The 15225-nt window shown below is 34.3% G+C and overlaps 1 protein-coding gene across 5 annotated transcripts in view; it reads right to left on the bottom strand.

The window, feature by feature from the left end:
- Positions 1-15225, bottom strand: part of AspRS-m (aspartyl-tRNA synthetase, mitochondrial) — a 54086-nt gene that overhangs the window by 29262 nt on the left and 9599 nt on the right. For 4 of the 5 annotated variants that reach the window (XM_069831901.1, XM_069831906.1, XM_069831904.1 and 1 more), the window contains 10 exons: positions 14739-14905; positions 14429-14527; positions 12585-12662; positions 10047-10142; positions 7224-7311; positions 5647-5822; positions 4277-4375; positions 2815-2980; positions 2135-2310; positions 38-136 (listed from right to left, as the gene is read on the bottom strand). In XM_069831901.1, the coding sequence (XP_069688002.1) occupies positions 38-136; positions 2135-2310; positions 2815-2980; positions 4277-4375; positions 5647-5822; positions 7224-7311; positions 10047-10142; positions 12585-12662; positions 14429-14527; positions 14739-14905 (1244 nt within the window). The remainder of the gene's footprint in view (positions 1-37; positions 137-2134; positions 2311-2814; positions 2981-4276; positions 4376-5646; positions 5823-7223; positions 7312-10046; positions 10143-12584; positions 12663-14428; positions 14528-14738; positions 14906-15225) is intronic. The other variant, XM_069831902.1, reaches the window with a different exon arrangement.

Genomic DNA, 15225 nt, shown 5'->3' with positions numbered 1-15225 from the left:
TTGTAAATAACCATTCTGCTGCAATTTAACTATATACCTCGTTTTCCTGTGCTGGGGGTCTGCTGCATACCACTCCACTCGCAGCAACTATCGACTCAAATGGGATACTTTCTAGTTGTTGAATTATGTCTTTTCTCTGAAATGAAAGTGGAATAAATGTGTAAAAGTTTTGTGAATTATTTCATTAAGGCATGCCTATTATGTTGTTGATGTTTTCTAATGCCAGGCGTTTGACAATAAAGTCATTTGACCTCTTGCGCTCCAATATTTTTCAAAGATATTATCATGACCAGCCACTGAAGCACAGATTTTGAGGTGTTTCGAATCCATTTCTTGGTTTGAGTTGCACAATGGGCATGCCTATTATATATTTGAAAGAACTGCAAGCATAAAAAGAATTTAAAGTAAAACACAAACAGGATTGCCTAAAAACAGTTTTATTAAAAAGAACATGTTTTCTTTTGTTTTAAACTGTTTTCATACTGTTTTAAACAGTGTCATGAAATAGTGCGTTTTTTTAAAATATGTTGTTATTGATAACTAATGCAGAGTTCTTGGCAATGAAGACATTAACTCGCTTGGTCTCCTATATTTTTTACACATAGTGGGGTTTAGAGGAAAGGGCTGGACATATGATTCTGATCCGTTTCTTCTGAAGACTACACAAAGGACAAAGTGGTAAAGGAAAAATTTCAATTTTATTCAAGTATTTTGACAAAAGGTCTCGCCCTGTGAGTAATCGAATGGATCTAACTGCACTTTTCCTTGGATACTCAGGAATATTTTGTACATTGAAACTATCTCATTTTTTATTATTTGAAATTTCGTGGAAATTGTACATCTCGATATTTTTAGTTGAATAATTAACTGTTGAAAATGATTAAGTTGACATTTTTTTTCCCCCCCCCATATAAAACCTGTTTTATACATAGGGTTGCCAGATGGGTATTGTAAAAATGAGCAAAATTCCCGATTTGTTTAAGAAAAATTTTGGTTAGACATTTACAACAATATAAAAGAGTTCGATAGTCCAGTTTTTAATTGGCACAAACTTGTAATTCTGATTTCACTGAAACAGTGGAGCATCTGTTCCTGCTGTTTAGACCATTTCTGGTCCATTGTGATCTCAAGAGGGATTATTCCACGTGGGCACAAGCCAATTATACACATCTTCGTACCTCTTTAAACAAACATTTTTTTTTAAATGGAGATTCCTCATCATCAGAATTTCACTTCCCTAAATATTTAGACAGCATAATTAAAACACCGATTACTTTGGATTTAATATTTATTACTTGGACCACACAACAGAAACACAAAGACACATTTCCAATCAAACTGAAATCTGGATTTCTGCTTTCTTATGATGTCACTATCGAGTATCGATTAGTGAGCAAGTGATTAATGATTGAATGATTACTTGTATCACAGAGACGACTGCCAAACTTACGTGTGTTTTTCGCGCATTCAACAACCAAAACATTTCATGAAGTAGATGTTGTGATTGGTGGTTTAATGACTCAATGGTACAACAGAAAAAATTGGTATCCTGTGGTGTACTTTTCAACTTTTATTTTTTAGCTCAGTTTTTCATTTTGAAATTTTAAGCGAAGTTTGTAGAAAATTAAAATAGACTAGAATATTTTATAAAAGCATTTTAAAATTATTTTCGGTGGATTTCTTATAGTTCAAATTGATCTCAAAATGGGAATACCATAAGAAAATATCCCAATTTCATATCAGCAATAACCGAACTAGTTCCTCTGCAGTAGAAAGGCAGCTAGTGAAAGGAACGATGTTTTGTAATAAAAACTGTCATTGCCTATACAATGGACATGCATCTCAATGTCTTCAAAAGATAGAATTAGGAGATGAAAGATTCTATAAAACTTGTGACTTAAGTATATGAACTTAATTTGTAATATACCTAATACAGTAAATGTCGAAGTTTAGAACAAATATTACAAAGTAAAATGATAAATCTAAAAAGATTTTAGTATATTGACAATACCTTCAATTCAAAATTTAATTTAAAATATCGTCTAAAATATCATTTTACTGCTTTAGGAACAGCAAAGTGTTTCCCCCCCCCCCATATCAAGGTTTACTTCTCATCAATAGTGTGTCTACCTACATCATCAGGTACAACAAGTTGCGTGGAGCCATATGCATCACGCAAGGTGACAAACTTTGCCATTCGCTGATATTCTATCCAACCACACAGTCTGACTTCCTGGCCAACGTGAATGTCTCGAAGTTCTCCACAAGTATGACTGCGTTGTGTGAACTTGTTTGGATCTGGGAGGACTCCTTGAAAGACAAGAAAATTATACAAACAATAATAATTACAATAGAAAATTGCCAAAATTTCACTGAAAACTCCATTTACTGTATGTTATTAATTGGAAATGGTAATGCAGAATACAAAAAACTAAACGAGTTTCTTGCTCTTTTGTTCTCTTTCATGTCACAACATTATTAGGGGTAACTTTACTTTATTTTAACTTTATTAGTTATAATGATGCCAAATTTATAAAATGAATGAATGAATGAATGAATGAATGAATAAATAAAATAAATAAAGGAGACTTGTTCAGTCACGGTCCTTAACCATATAATTAAATTTCTCGATTTAACTAGTAACTGAAGATTATTTCTTTCACTAATGAAGCAGTGCAAAAATTGTGGGGGGAGGGAGGGGAAAGGAAACCTTAAACTTAACTGCTTATTTTTACTTACATTTGCAAATGTAAAAATTCCTAATGTATATAAACTAGTCTTTTTCCAATCAGAGTTTCACTTAAATTTACTTACTTGGTGAATTTATGCTTTCGGATGCTGCATCACTTGATGTAGAAAATTCACGTATTTGCATAGAAACATCTTTGCTTGGTTCAGACAATACAGGTTCAATCTTCTCATTGGGATCTACGATTTCTAATTCTGTTACTGATACTTCTATGGCTCCTGTTGGCATTCTCTGTAATAAATGAGTTAAACTAATAAGAAACTACTTTTAACAACAGCAGCTGCATCAACATTCTTCTCCATGTGCAACAAAATCCTAAAGTCATGACCATATTACTAGCCAGACCAGCCTCATGGTCTAGTGGTCAAAGCTTCTGGCTATAGTTCATGAGGTCCCGGGTTCGATTCCCGGTAAGAGCACAGGAATTTTTCCTTAAAGGGGATTATTCTTGTGTTCGTCCATGGTCTGGAATTTAGGTTAAGTTTAGATTTAAGACCTCTCCTGGCACCACATTATCATAATCATCCTATCACATCATCGGGGTAATGTAACTCCGCCTTCCAGGCGCCCCAACCTCAGAAGTGGGTTACAACTAAGCCACGGCCAGGAGAGAAGACCAGAAATGTCGAAAAGACAACCTGGTGGCATTGGATAAAAAAAAATATATTACTAGCCGGCCACTATAATGTAGAGATGGGATAAACTGTTCTTTTTAAGGAACAGTTTCAACTGTAACTGTTTCATGAACGAAACTGTTCCAAAATAACAGTTTCATAAGAATATGTTTACAACATCAGTGCCAAGTGTTCCAACTGTTTCAACCTCTCGTCTGCTTCGGGAACATGTTTCAAGGCCCTTGAATCGTCTTTAAATCACCTGTTCAGTGTATTATGACAACGAAAGATAGTTTTCGTAGGTTACTATTAAGGGTACAGTAAATACCTATAATTCAAAATAAATCTATTTTAGTAAAAATAATGCATATAACCCTAGGAGAGTTTAATAATGATGACATTAGCCAATGATATTTTTTGCGGTATATTAATAATTAACACTATGTTAGGACACCATGAACATATTCTCCATCAATGGACAGCTAACAATTAATATCAGATTTATTAGGGAATTTGACTCGTACAATTAAATTGTGCGATCCTACATAGGCTACTATTGCACAAAGGCCATGTGGAACACGGATAATATTATATCTACTTTCGATTGGAGGTCAATGATAGCGCTACACATGGCTTTGCATACAAGAAGAGGAAAACTGTTTAAAAACTGAACTGTTTATCTCTTGGAACCATGTGGAACGTTGAAGTGATCACTGGAGCAGTGTAACACTCTTTGAAACAGTTTCATTTGCGAAACAGTTTCAAATAAACTGTTCCAGCTTTTTTTACCCATCTCTACTATAATGGATGCACGGCTCCTAAAGGTTAATATACAATTGTAATACCTACCAGAGAATACTTTATAATGTAGCCTTCGGTTTTAAAGAAAAAATTAAGTAATACATAAACATACCACATTTTTTTGTCCTGGTGGTCTGGCGCATACCAATCCTCTCACTGTTACTATTGTATCCAATCTGAGGTTGCTGATCTGGCGACTAATGTCTGGACGCTGAAAGAAGAATAAATCATAATTATACTGCTACAGAAAATTCTGAGATGTTAGAGTAAGGGGGCACACAAAAATTTAGAATTTTTAGACAAGGAAAAACATCTATGGAATGCTTGTATAAACAAACATACATGTAAGCACTCACTCACTAAGACGAAGTAAGGACAGAAAAGGAAAGAATTATAAGAGATTTAGTAAGGAATGCAGCTTTTGCGAATCATACTGTATTACCAATATCTTCTTCTTCTTTCTTGGCACTACAGTTCATTGTGAACCTTGGCCTCTCCCACGATTTTCCGCCAGTTGTCTCGATCCTGCGAAATTGCTTTCCAATTCCTATATCCCATCTTACATATGTCTTCCTCAACTCCATCCAACCATCTTATTCTTGGTCGTCCACAGCTTCTTTGGCCCCCAGGATTTCCATTTAATATCCTTTTAGGAATTTCTACGTCACTCATCCGTGCCACATGCCCAGCCCACCTTAATCTTGCTGCTTTTACTATTCTTCTAATAGGCGGATCTTTACAGATGGAATACAACTCATTATTATATCGCCTCCTCCATCTTCCTCTCTCGAATCCTGGGCCAGTTATTTTACGGAGTATCTTCCTCTCAAACGCATCCAAATTTCCAGCGTCCTTTTTTGTTAGGGACCACGTTTCAGCAGCATATGCTAGTACAGGTCTTATAAGTGTTTTATAGATAGTTATCTTTGTGGTACGAGATAAAATTCTTGAACAAAGTAATTTTCTTAAGGCGAAGTAAGCTGTATTGGCAGCCATTAACCTCTGCTTTATTTCATATGAAATATCATTAGAATGAGTAACTGCTGATCCCAGGTATTTAAATTCATCCACTCTCTCGAAGTCATATCTGCCTATTGTTATTGAGGATGGCATATTCTCGAGGTTTACCTTTCCACAAGCCATGTGTTTAGTTTTCGACTGATTAATGGTCAATCCCATATTCCTTCCTGCCTTTTCTATATTCAAGAATGCATCTTCCATTGCCCTTCTAGATCTTGCCACTATATATCATCGGCGTATGCGAGTATCTGCACTGATTTATAAAATATGGTTCCTCTGCTACGTAGTATTACCAGTATACTACAAATTAAACTATCAAGTACAGCTGGTCTGTTAATTTCATATTTTCTTAGCAATGATTTATAAAAATTCCAGATTCAAGTCCATTATCAGCTGACAATTCTTCTGTTTAATTAAAGAACTGTTAATTTATTTAAACACACGCAGAAATAATCTACTTACATTATTAGGTGCAACAAGTTGTGCAGCGCCATAGCCATCCCTCAAGGTGAGAAATCGTCCCAACCTCTTCAGCTCCACCCAGCCACACAAATGAACTTCGTGCCCAATTGTATCCACAGTCAAGTCACCACAAGTATGTGTCCGACGTGCAAATCTGCTGGTGACACTTGGAGATTCTGCAACAAAAACAAATATTTACAATTAGTTTTAAAATAACATACTTTGATACTTACTTACTGGCTTTTAAGGAACCCGGAGGTTCATTGCCGCCCTCACATAAGTCTGCCATTGGTCCCTATCCTGAGCAAGATTAATCCATTCTCTATCATCATATCCCACCTCCCTCAAATCCATTTTAATATTATCTTCCCATCTACGTCTCAGTCTCCCTAAAGGTCTTTTTCCCTCCGGCCTCCCAACTAACATTCTATATGCATTTCTGGATTCGCCCATACGTGCTACATGCCCTGCCCATCTCAAACGTCTGGATTTAATGTTCCTAATTATGTCAGGTGAAGAATACAATGCGTGCAGTTCTGTGTTGTGTAACTTTCTCCATTCTCCTGTAACTTCATCCCTCTTAGCCCCAAATATTTTCCTAAGCACCTTATTCTCAAACACCCTTAATCTCTGTTCTTCTCTCAAAGTGAGAGTCCAGATTTCACAACCATACAGAACTACTGGTAATATAACTGTTTTATAAATTCTAACTTTCAAGTTTTTTGACAGCAGACTAGTTGACATAAGCTTCTCAACCGAATAATAACAGGCATTTCCCATATTTATTCTGCGTTTAATTTCCTCCCGAGTGTCATTTATATTTGTTACTGTTGCTTCAAGATATCTGAATTTCTCCACCTCTTTGAAAGATAAATCTGCAATTTTTATATTTCGATTTCGTACAATATTCTGGGCACGAGACAATCATATACTTTGTCTTTTCGGGATTTACTTCCAAATCTATCTCTTTACTTGCTTCAAGTAAAATTTCCGTGTTTTCCCTAATCGTTTTTGGATTTTCTCCTAACATATTCACGTCATCCGCATAGACAAGCAGCTGATGTAACCCGTTCAATTCCAAGCCCTCTCTGTTATCCTGGACTTTCCTAATGGCATACTCTAAAGCAAAAACATACTTTGATACTGAAACTATAATGAATGCAATCTTTCATATTCCTATTACTAATTCTGAAAACTGACAAGAGGATTTAGTACAATTCTCATCATGGAAAGTGAAATGAATACATAGAAGATAGGTCTTTACAACATCAAGAAAATTACTGGTATTGTATAATTGCGAGAATAATGTCATAATCAATAAAGCTGCAAACTGTATTTACCATGGAATATGTAATCAATTTTTTTTTATTTTAAAAAATTTCAGTCTATGAATATAATATTCAATGCATGCAGTGAATGCTTTTGTTACAAATATCATGATAGTCAAACTTTACAAAGGACACGACAAAAGCACAATTTCAATAGATCCATATAAAACACGAATGACAAGAGTCCTTGTCATAAATTCATCACATTCAAATACCAGTCAAAGTTATTTAACACAATATTAAACTTACCGCATTTTGCAAATTCTTCACTTGTAAGCCTGTTATGTGTAGGTATAGTTTTTGGATCTGTAGATTTTGTCGATTTTGTTTTTGAAACCTGTAAAATTAAAAATCAAGTAGCTATACCAAGATTTCGAACTCATTTCCATTTTGAAATAGGTACTATGGTGTGTTCTATGAGAAGATTATATACAGTTTTTTTTTTTTTTTTTTTTTTTTTCCCCCTAAAGTGTACTGATTTTCGACAACAGGAAAGAATGTATCTGAATATGAAAATAAAGCTTCACTTTTTAACATTCAAAACTCATAGTCAACATTTATTTTGTTGTTACTTCATGGTCTAATCTAGTGTGTGTTCTCATTTTGCATTATTTCCTTCTCTTATCAAATACCTTACTATAATAATACTGGACAGCTGTATAGTAGCAACATTGATGTGAGTGTGAAATGTCGCAGAGCTGACATCTAGCAGAGAGGTGTGGTATTACAACCACAAATACAAATATTAACATAGTGGGATTCAGACTATTGTTTAAAACGTGAGGTACTAATGTGGAATAATATACGAGACACTTCGACACTTAAGAAATGTTGAATAGTATTTAATGTAACATTATTTTTTTATATCAAAGCTGCATGAGAAATATTGCATACTTCATATTACTTTCCGTGATTAATTGTTACATATTTTTTATTTGCTTTATAGTTAAGACAAAATTAATTCTGACATTAAGAATGAATTTACAATAACACTTTATATACAGTCATTGTACCTGCATAGAATTGGAATATATCAGTCCCCTAACTGCCCATTATGCAACTCAAACCAAGAAATGGATTTGGAACACCTCAAAATCTGTGCTTCAGTGGCTGACCATGATAATATCTTTGAAAAATATTGGAGTGCAAGAGGCCAAATGACTTTATTGTCAAATGCCTGGCATTAGAAAACAACAACAACATACAGTCATTGTTCCTGCAATAACTCCTATGTGACACCTTCATCGATTTTCAGATTTTTGCTCTATTAAAAAACTTAAATAGTGAGACAGCAAAAAATAAAATCTCCTAAATGTAATTATATTCCTTTGTTTCGAAAATGTAAGAATTTACAATCTCCTATGTACCACTGCCATAGAATGAATAAATGTTTTTTCTTCCTACTGAAGAAATTTATATTTTGCACATAGGAGTTATTGCAGGAACAACAACTACGCATTGCTGACAGCTGCAAAGATAAAATTGATAGTAATCTGATGCTTGTAATAATTAGTAAAGGTATGTGGACAACAATGAAACTTAATATGATAAAACCTTAAAATTTCTAATACATTTTAACTTCTATTCATTTATTAGGCCTAAATAAAAAAAGCTAATTTTTATTCTTCTATCAACACAGAGACGATGGCAATAGGCCTACTAAAGAATGTTGTTGACTCACGTTTTATGATTCCTCAGAAATAGAAAGTACGATTTGGAGCAGTTTGTAATGCTGTAATTGTAGCAATTATAAACAGCACATATACACCCTGACATTTTAACACAGCACTAATCAATAAAACTATTAACTAGCCCAGAAACAATCCACATTATAGTAGTTTACAACCTGTTTCGCGGGTTTCAGCACACCCTACCACCTAGGTAGAAGCACCTGCACCATTCATGCTCAGAACTACTAGCTGTCCGGTATTATTACAGCAAAGTATTTGCTCTTACCACTTAACATAGGTATTCAAACATTGATCACTCTTAAATTTTTCAATATTGGTACCATGTTCTGTAAAAAAAAAAAAAAATGTTTTAAACCATCCTTCAGTTTCAACTAGTCTCATTATGGCAACTTTAATAATACGGGCGGATTTATAGGAGGAACTTGCCCTAGACTTTTAGATTTCTGATTTTATCTATTCTTAATCTAGTTATTATCATTATTATTATTATTATTGTTAATCATATTATGAAATCCATTCTTTTATTACGTATATGTATATGATTTTATTAATTTATTAAATTGTATATATACATCTGCCAGCAAAAAAAACTAGGCCACATATATTTTCATGAAATTAAGGTATACTTTGGATTTTTAAGATGATGTTTTCCTAAGTAATGTTTAATATTATGAGCTAAACGTGTGCTACAAGGGGACTGGAAGATACAACAGAAGATCTGATTCTGGAAGAAAATGGGCAACATCAGCTCATGATGACCATTTCATCATCCTGAATACTTGAGAGATCAACAATCTACTGCTGTAGGAACAAAGAAAACTGTCCAGGAATTGAAATATGTGAAAATGAGCGAGAAAGAAGGTTAGATGAGCCTTTTTTATACTCACAGAGACCTGCAAAAGGTAAAGAATTGCTCCTGGAACATTGTGTTGCAACTTTGCTGTTTGTACGAAATCACGTCAATTGAACTCTGGGACAGTGGGGACAAGTCCTATTCACTGACAAATGAAGATTTCATCTATGATTGCCAGATGGACGTGAATGTGTCTGAATATTATCAGGAGAGCACTATTCTGCATGTAACTTCACTTCTGTTGTCAGTTTCCAAGGTGGATTGTTGATGGTGTGGGACAGTATTTTCTACACAGCATGCATAGACCTCGTTTTATAGATGGAGATCCTTGAAGAGATCCTGGGTGAGCATGTTATTTTCTATACTCTAGAAGTCAGAGGGAATTTATAACTAATGCAAGATAATGTCCATCCTCACATTGTAAGAAAGTTGGCATGAACAGGATAGATTGGCCAGCGAGAAGTTCCAACATGAACCCTACAGAACACATTTGAGATACAATGGGAAGACATGTCAGAAACCTCTTACCTGCCCCCAGGAACCTGCCTGCATCAACTCCGGAATGTCCTCAGACAGGACTGGGATAACATCGACCAGGCTGACATCCAAAACTTCATTGTTGAGCTGAATTGCCAGACAGAAGTTATATTCAGAGCATGTGGTGACAACACGCGCTATTAAGAACACTACGGTCTCGATAAAACTGAGGGCTATTGTAACATTGTTACTTCATTTTCCATAATTTCAGTTGTTTTTGAGTGTTCAGTTTCTGTAACAAATGTGTTGGTTAATTTTTTTCATAGTTTGGGTTATACGTATTATAATAATCTTTATATTAAGTCTAAAATCCCAGAAATGAAGTCCATTTGCGGCAAATTTTAAGTGGCCTAGTTTCTTTGCCAGTGAGTGTATAACTTCCTTATATCTATATATATAATTTGAACTGGTAATGGAAATTACGGGAAAACGGCTGAACGGATTTTAATGAATGACACCTCATTTTGAAACTTGGAACCCAAATATTTTCAGAAAAATAGTAGTTTTCACAGAAATGTCAATTTTCCTACATAATTTTCCTATTTTCCAAAATCCATCTGTCATCAGTTTTGAGAACTACTAGCTTTTCAGTATAACGCAGATACTAAAATACACAATATCATGGAGGCCATGACTCCAGAATTGCCAACAGATTCTCTGACATAATGCCAATAGGTCGATCTTCATTTGTCTCTGTATTGGTTACTAAAAACTTCAAAGCTTATTACGAAGGTTGTAATTATTATCATGAATAAAATTTACAGATCTGATTCTTTTTTGTGTAATTTTATTAGTACAGCTATGTAGTGTATATAGGTTATTCAAAACTATAAAACTGAAGAAGGTTTGTTGAAATTATTTCCATTAAAAATGAAATATTACAGGTGTAATATGGTGTATTTTGTCACTGATACACATTGATACTATTATTGATGATATGGAAATGAAACCTTTTGGGGTTATTTTTGTAAGTAAGTAAACGTAGAGAATAAATTATATTACCCTACATCTTCATTTCTATAATTTTCTGAGTAATGGCTATACATACATATGTTACTAAAAGCTACAAATCTTACGTAAGACATAAATATTGTTATTAAAAATGGATACTTATCTAATACACTCCAAAATGTCATATTCTTGCCAACAATCCACAATGACCTGAAATAGCTACTACTTTACTCCCACATGAAAAAACCGCTGATCGTCTTGATATTGATAGCCTATTTGCGCTTCCGCATTGAAACTCAAAGAAATGAAGATGGATATATTCAAGAAAAGCATTTGGCATAAAATCCATTCTGAGGGAAGTTTTTAAAAAAAAAAATACATTTGGCAAGGTTAAACTTCATTGAGTTATTATGTTACTTTCAATGTAACATATTTCACAGAGCATGTTTAATTATTACAGAAGCAAGTAACTTTCAAAGTATCTCATATTCTGTCTGGAAAATAAATCTGAAAAATCTGTATTTAAACTTCTAATGAACTTAGTCTGCAGCAATTGCTGCACAAGCCACTAGTTCAGCTATAATATTATAAGCTCTGAACTAACCTGTAGACCTACTTAAGGACTATCTTTAACATAGAATAACTCTCGGGTTCTCAGCCAGGTGAGTTGGAGATTAGCTTCCAAGCTTTCGACGGCTAGCTCTGCCATCTTCTTCAGAACTCATCTGGCTGAGAACCCGAGAAGAGTTATTCTATATCAAACGCCGGGAAAGCCTCAAGTCATATATCTTTAACATTATTGAACTTCTTGGAAGACAATATTTATCATTAAAAGAAATGATGGAACAAACAGGAGTAAAGAAATAGGAGTAATTTCTTGAAATTTTGTGAGGTTACTATGCAATATGAAACACAATTCATTTCCACAAGGTTTTAATAAAAACTTTGTATTTTGTAGTAAAACTATTCAGACTGTAACGATTAGCATAATTTCTAGACTTTTACTTGAAAAAATTACTACAAGGCTTGATTTTTTTTGCTACTGTTGTGTGTCGAATAGCAAAATTATCCCTCTGCATTCGTTATGCTGATGATGAACTCACTCTTCATGGACTTGCTACACCACACTAATCCGGATGACTGAGCTTTTTTTCTCTAGGTAGGATGATCTCATTGAACAAACTCGTGTATCCATGACTGATGTATTGCTCGGCTATTGTAGAGTTGTCTGTCATCTGGATTAGCCTGGTAGTAGGCAACCCTCTCTGTTCTTACCTATCTCCCTGATAATGGAATCTGTAAGTAGTTTTCCAAAACGTTGGAAATGTCAAGTTCCAGGATATGGTGGAATACCCAAAAACCCAATTCTGATCAGATCTAAAATGTATGATCCTCTTGTATCTCAAATTCAAGATTCTGTAGTTAAGTTACTGTTCCAGAGAACACCTCAATTATAAAATGGATACTAAGTTGTTTCTCAAATGCCATTATGGTTATAAATTATAGTCCACCAAAACATTAAACTCAATTAAAATTAAAAGGGACATTACTGTTAAAGAATGATATACATTTACGTACAGTTTCAGGTAGTTTTTTCCCTGGCTGCACCATTCTGAACTCCTTTATAATTACTTCTACGCCACCTGTAGACATTCTCTGCAACAACACAATTAATTTGTAATAATTTTATATACAACACAATATACCATACACCATCAAGTTTGTCTGATAAGCAGACACAGTATTATAACTATACTAATTGAGGGCTTTGCCGGAAGAAAGGCAGATAGACCTATACGCCCTTCTTCGGGAAAAAGGTTTAAAATGTAGTGAATAATTATAGTAGCGAAATTTTGTTTTAATTATACTATACATGCCTGCAGGACAGGGCTGCGTGCGTGTATAACATTTTATTCAGATGCGTTTTAAAATCTTAGACTGCATGTATCTCAATTCGCCATACTGACGTATATGCCCTTTTTTCGGCAAACCCCTCAATTGTACGCATGCGCTTTGCTGCACTTGTACCAAAAAATAAAATTTTTTTCTCAGAATCGCTCAGTAACTTACGGCATGAAAAGAATTAAGTAATTTTTTAACAACTTATAATCAACTTCCATTAGAACATAAAGTTTTACCAAATTTCCGTTGTTTTACTAAATGAGTAATAAAAAATGTTTTGGACAAGATTATTTATTTTAATTCTCGATTGGTGCATTTTTTTTTATGGTTTCAAACGTTTTCTTCTTCCTCCGTAGAACTGCAGTGATACCTCACTGTTCTTATTTATTTTCTGCCTTTAATTTTTGTCATGTTACATGTTTCTCACCATATACGAATAATAAGAGAAATGTTTCAATTTTTTTTTACATCAGGTCTCTTTACAAGTAATAAAAAAAACACGCACGCACGCACACACACACACACACGAGTAAATTCCAGGAAAAATAATGAGATTTTTTCTGTAAGTCAACGAAAATAGAAAATTAATTATACAGAATCACATAATATTTGGGAGAAGCATGAGTATACAGTAGAACTTGGTTATAACGACATCCAAGGGACCTTAAAAATTATGTTGTTATAAACGAGTTTCGTAGTAACTGAGATTCACATTATCAATCTAGTTTGGTGGAAAATGAAAAATAACAAACTTAATTAGACTTCTTTTAGATTTATGTATTGACGTTTAAGCCTACAAATAACATAATAAAATACACGTAGGCCTACAATTATAAATACAGTATTCTGTATTAAAACAGTTTGTTCAGTACTCACCAAACTAGTTTACTTAGAAGTGAAGTAATCAGTCATTTTACTCTGTTGTCTTCTACTTGCCCAATGCACACTTTCTAGGGCTAATTTACGTTCTATGTTCATAATTTCAGTTGCAATTTCACTGCTCCCTTCCCTAGCTTCATAGAACATGTTCATAATTCTAATGACTTCTAAAGCGTCACTCACTTCTTTTAGTGGCCATACTGCGTTAAAATGCGTGCACTTAGTGAAAACTTCCTATCGAAACTGACCTAATACCGCATGAATTCGGGCAGGTTACAATGGGGTGGGGAATCTGCCTGCATTCCAGAGGTCTGTGACAGAAGGAGACTGTAAAGAATTTGTTAGGGTAAGATTTCAACAAAATATTTCATAAAATACTTTGGTTCTTAGAAAATCTTATTCCAAACTGAGGTTGAAAATGACGTTATATGTGAGGTAGACGCATATGCGTTTGTCATATTAAGCAAGGTAGGAAAGCATATGTCTTATGGGGAATTAGTTGGGATCACAGAATATTTGACGTTATAGGCGAGGTGTCGCACAAAACGAGGTTACTGTATTTCATCTGAACCAAAACATAGACAAATGATCTTAACAAGGAATGATTAATCTAAAATGCTAAACTAAATAATATACATTACCACATTCCGCTGGCCAGGTGGACGTGGGTACACCCATCCTCTGACAGAAACAAACGAGTCAAGAGGCATATTGGCTAGTCGACGTCCAATATCTGGACGCTGTAAAAGAGCAATGTAAATGCATAATTTATTCTGCAAGACAGAACAATAATCTTATGCACTTGCAACACTCAAGCACACTTAATAAAAACTGAACGATTTATTGCAACACTAAGTATAAAACACAATATTGGAAATTCAACATCTCTTTTAAAATAAAACAGCAGTTCCCACAATTTAACATCATTACCTATGTCATTTTAGCACTTACATCATCTGGCGCCACAACTTGAATCATTCCATACTGGTCTCTCAGGGTAAGAAATCGTCCAACACGCTGATACTGGACACGACCACAAAGTTCCACCTCCATACCAACATGACATTCTCTCAAATCCCCACACGACACTCGACTAACTACATTATTTGGACCTGGGCCTAAACAATAATCAAATAAAGAGAACTGACATTACTATTCCTTGCAATAAATAAAAATCTGAATAAGTTTAGCAAAGTAATATTAAAAGTACTGTAGCTACTCAAGAATTACAAGTAAGCAATGTTTTCAACCGACTTAAATACACCAAATTGTAATCACAGTAAAAAAACTTTTCTTTACCAAAATTACTACTCTCACAAGGGAAGGGTTTCAGCTCGAACAGGAATTTTTGCTTAAAATTTGTACAGAGGCTTACCTCGCAATGGTAATGAAGATCGTAAAAGCATTCATTTGTGTAACTCATTGTTTGGTTGGTCTT

Source organism: Periplaneta americana, chromosome 7 (assembly GCF_040183065.1).
Source record: "Periplaneta americana isolate PAMFEO1 chromosome 7, P.americana_PAMFEO1_priV1, whole genome shotgun sequence".
Lineage (NCBI taxonomy): Eukaryota > Metazoa > Arthropoda > Insecta > Blattodea > Blattidae > Periplaneta > Periplaneta americana.
This window is presented reverse-complemented; position numbering and strand designations above follow the sequence as displayed.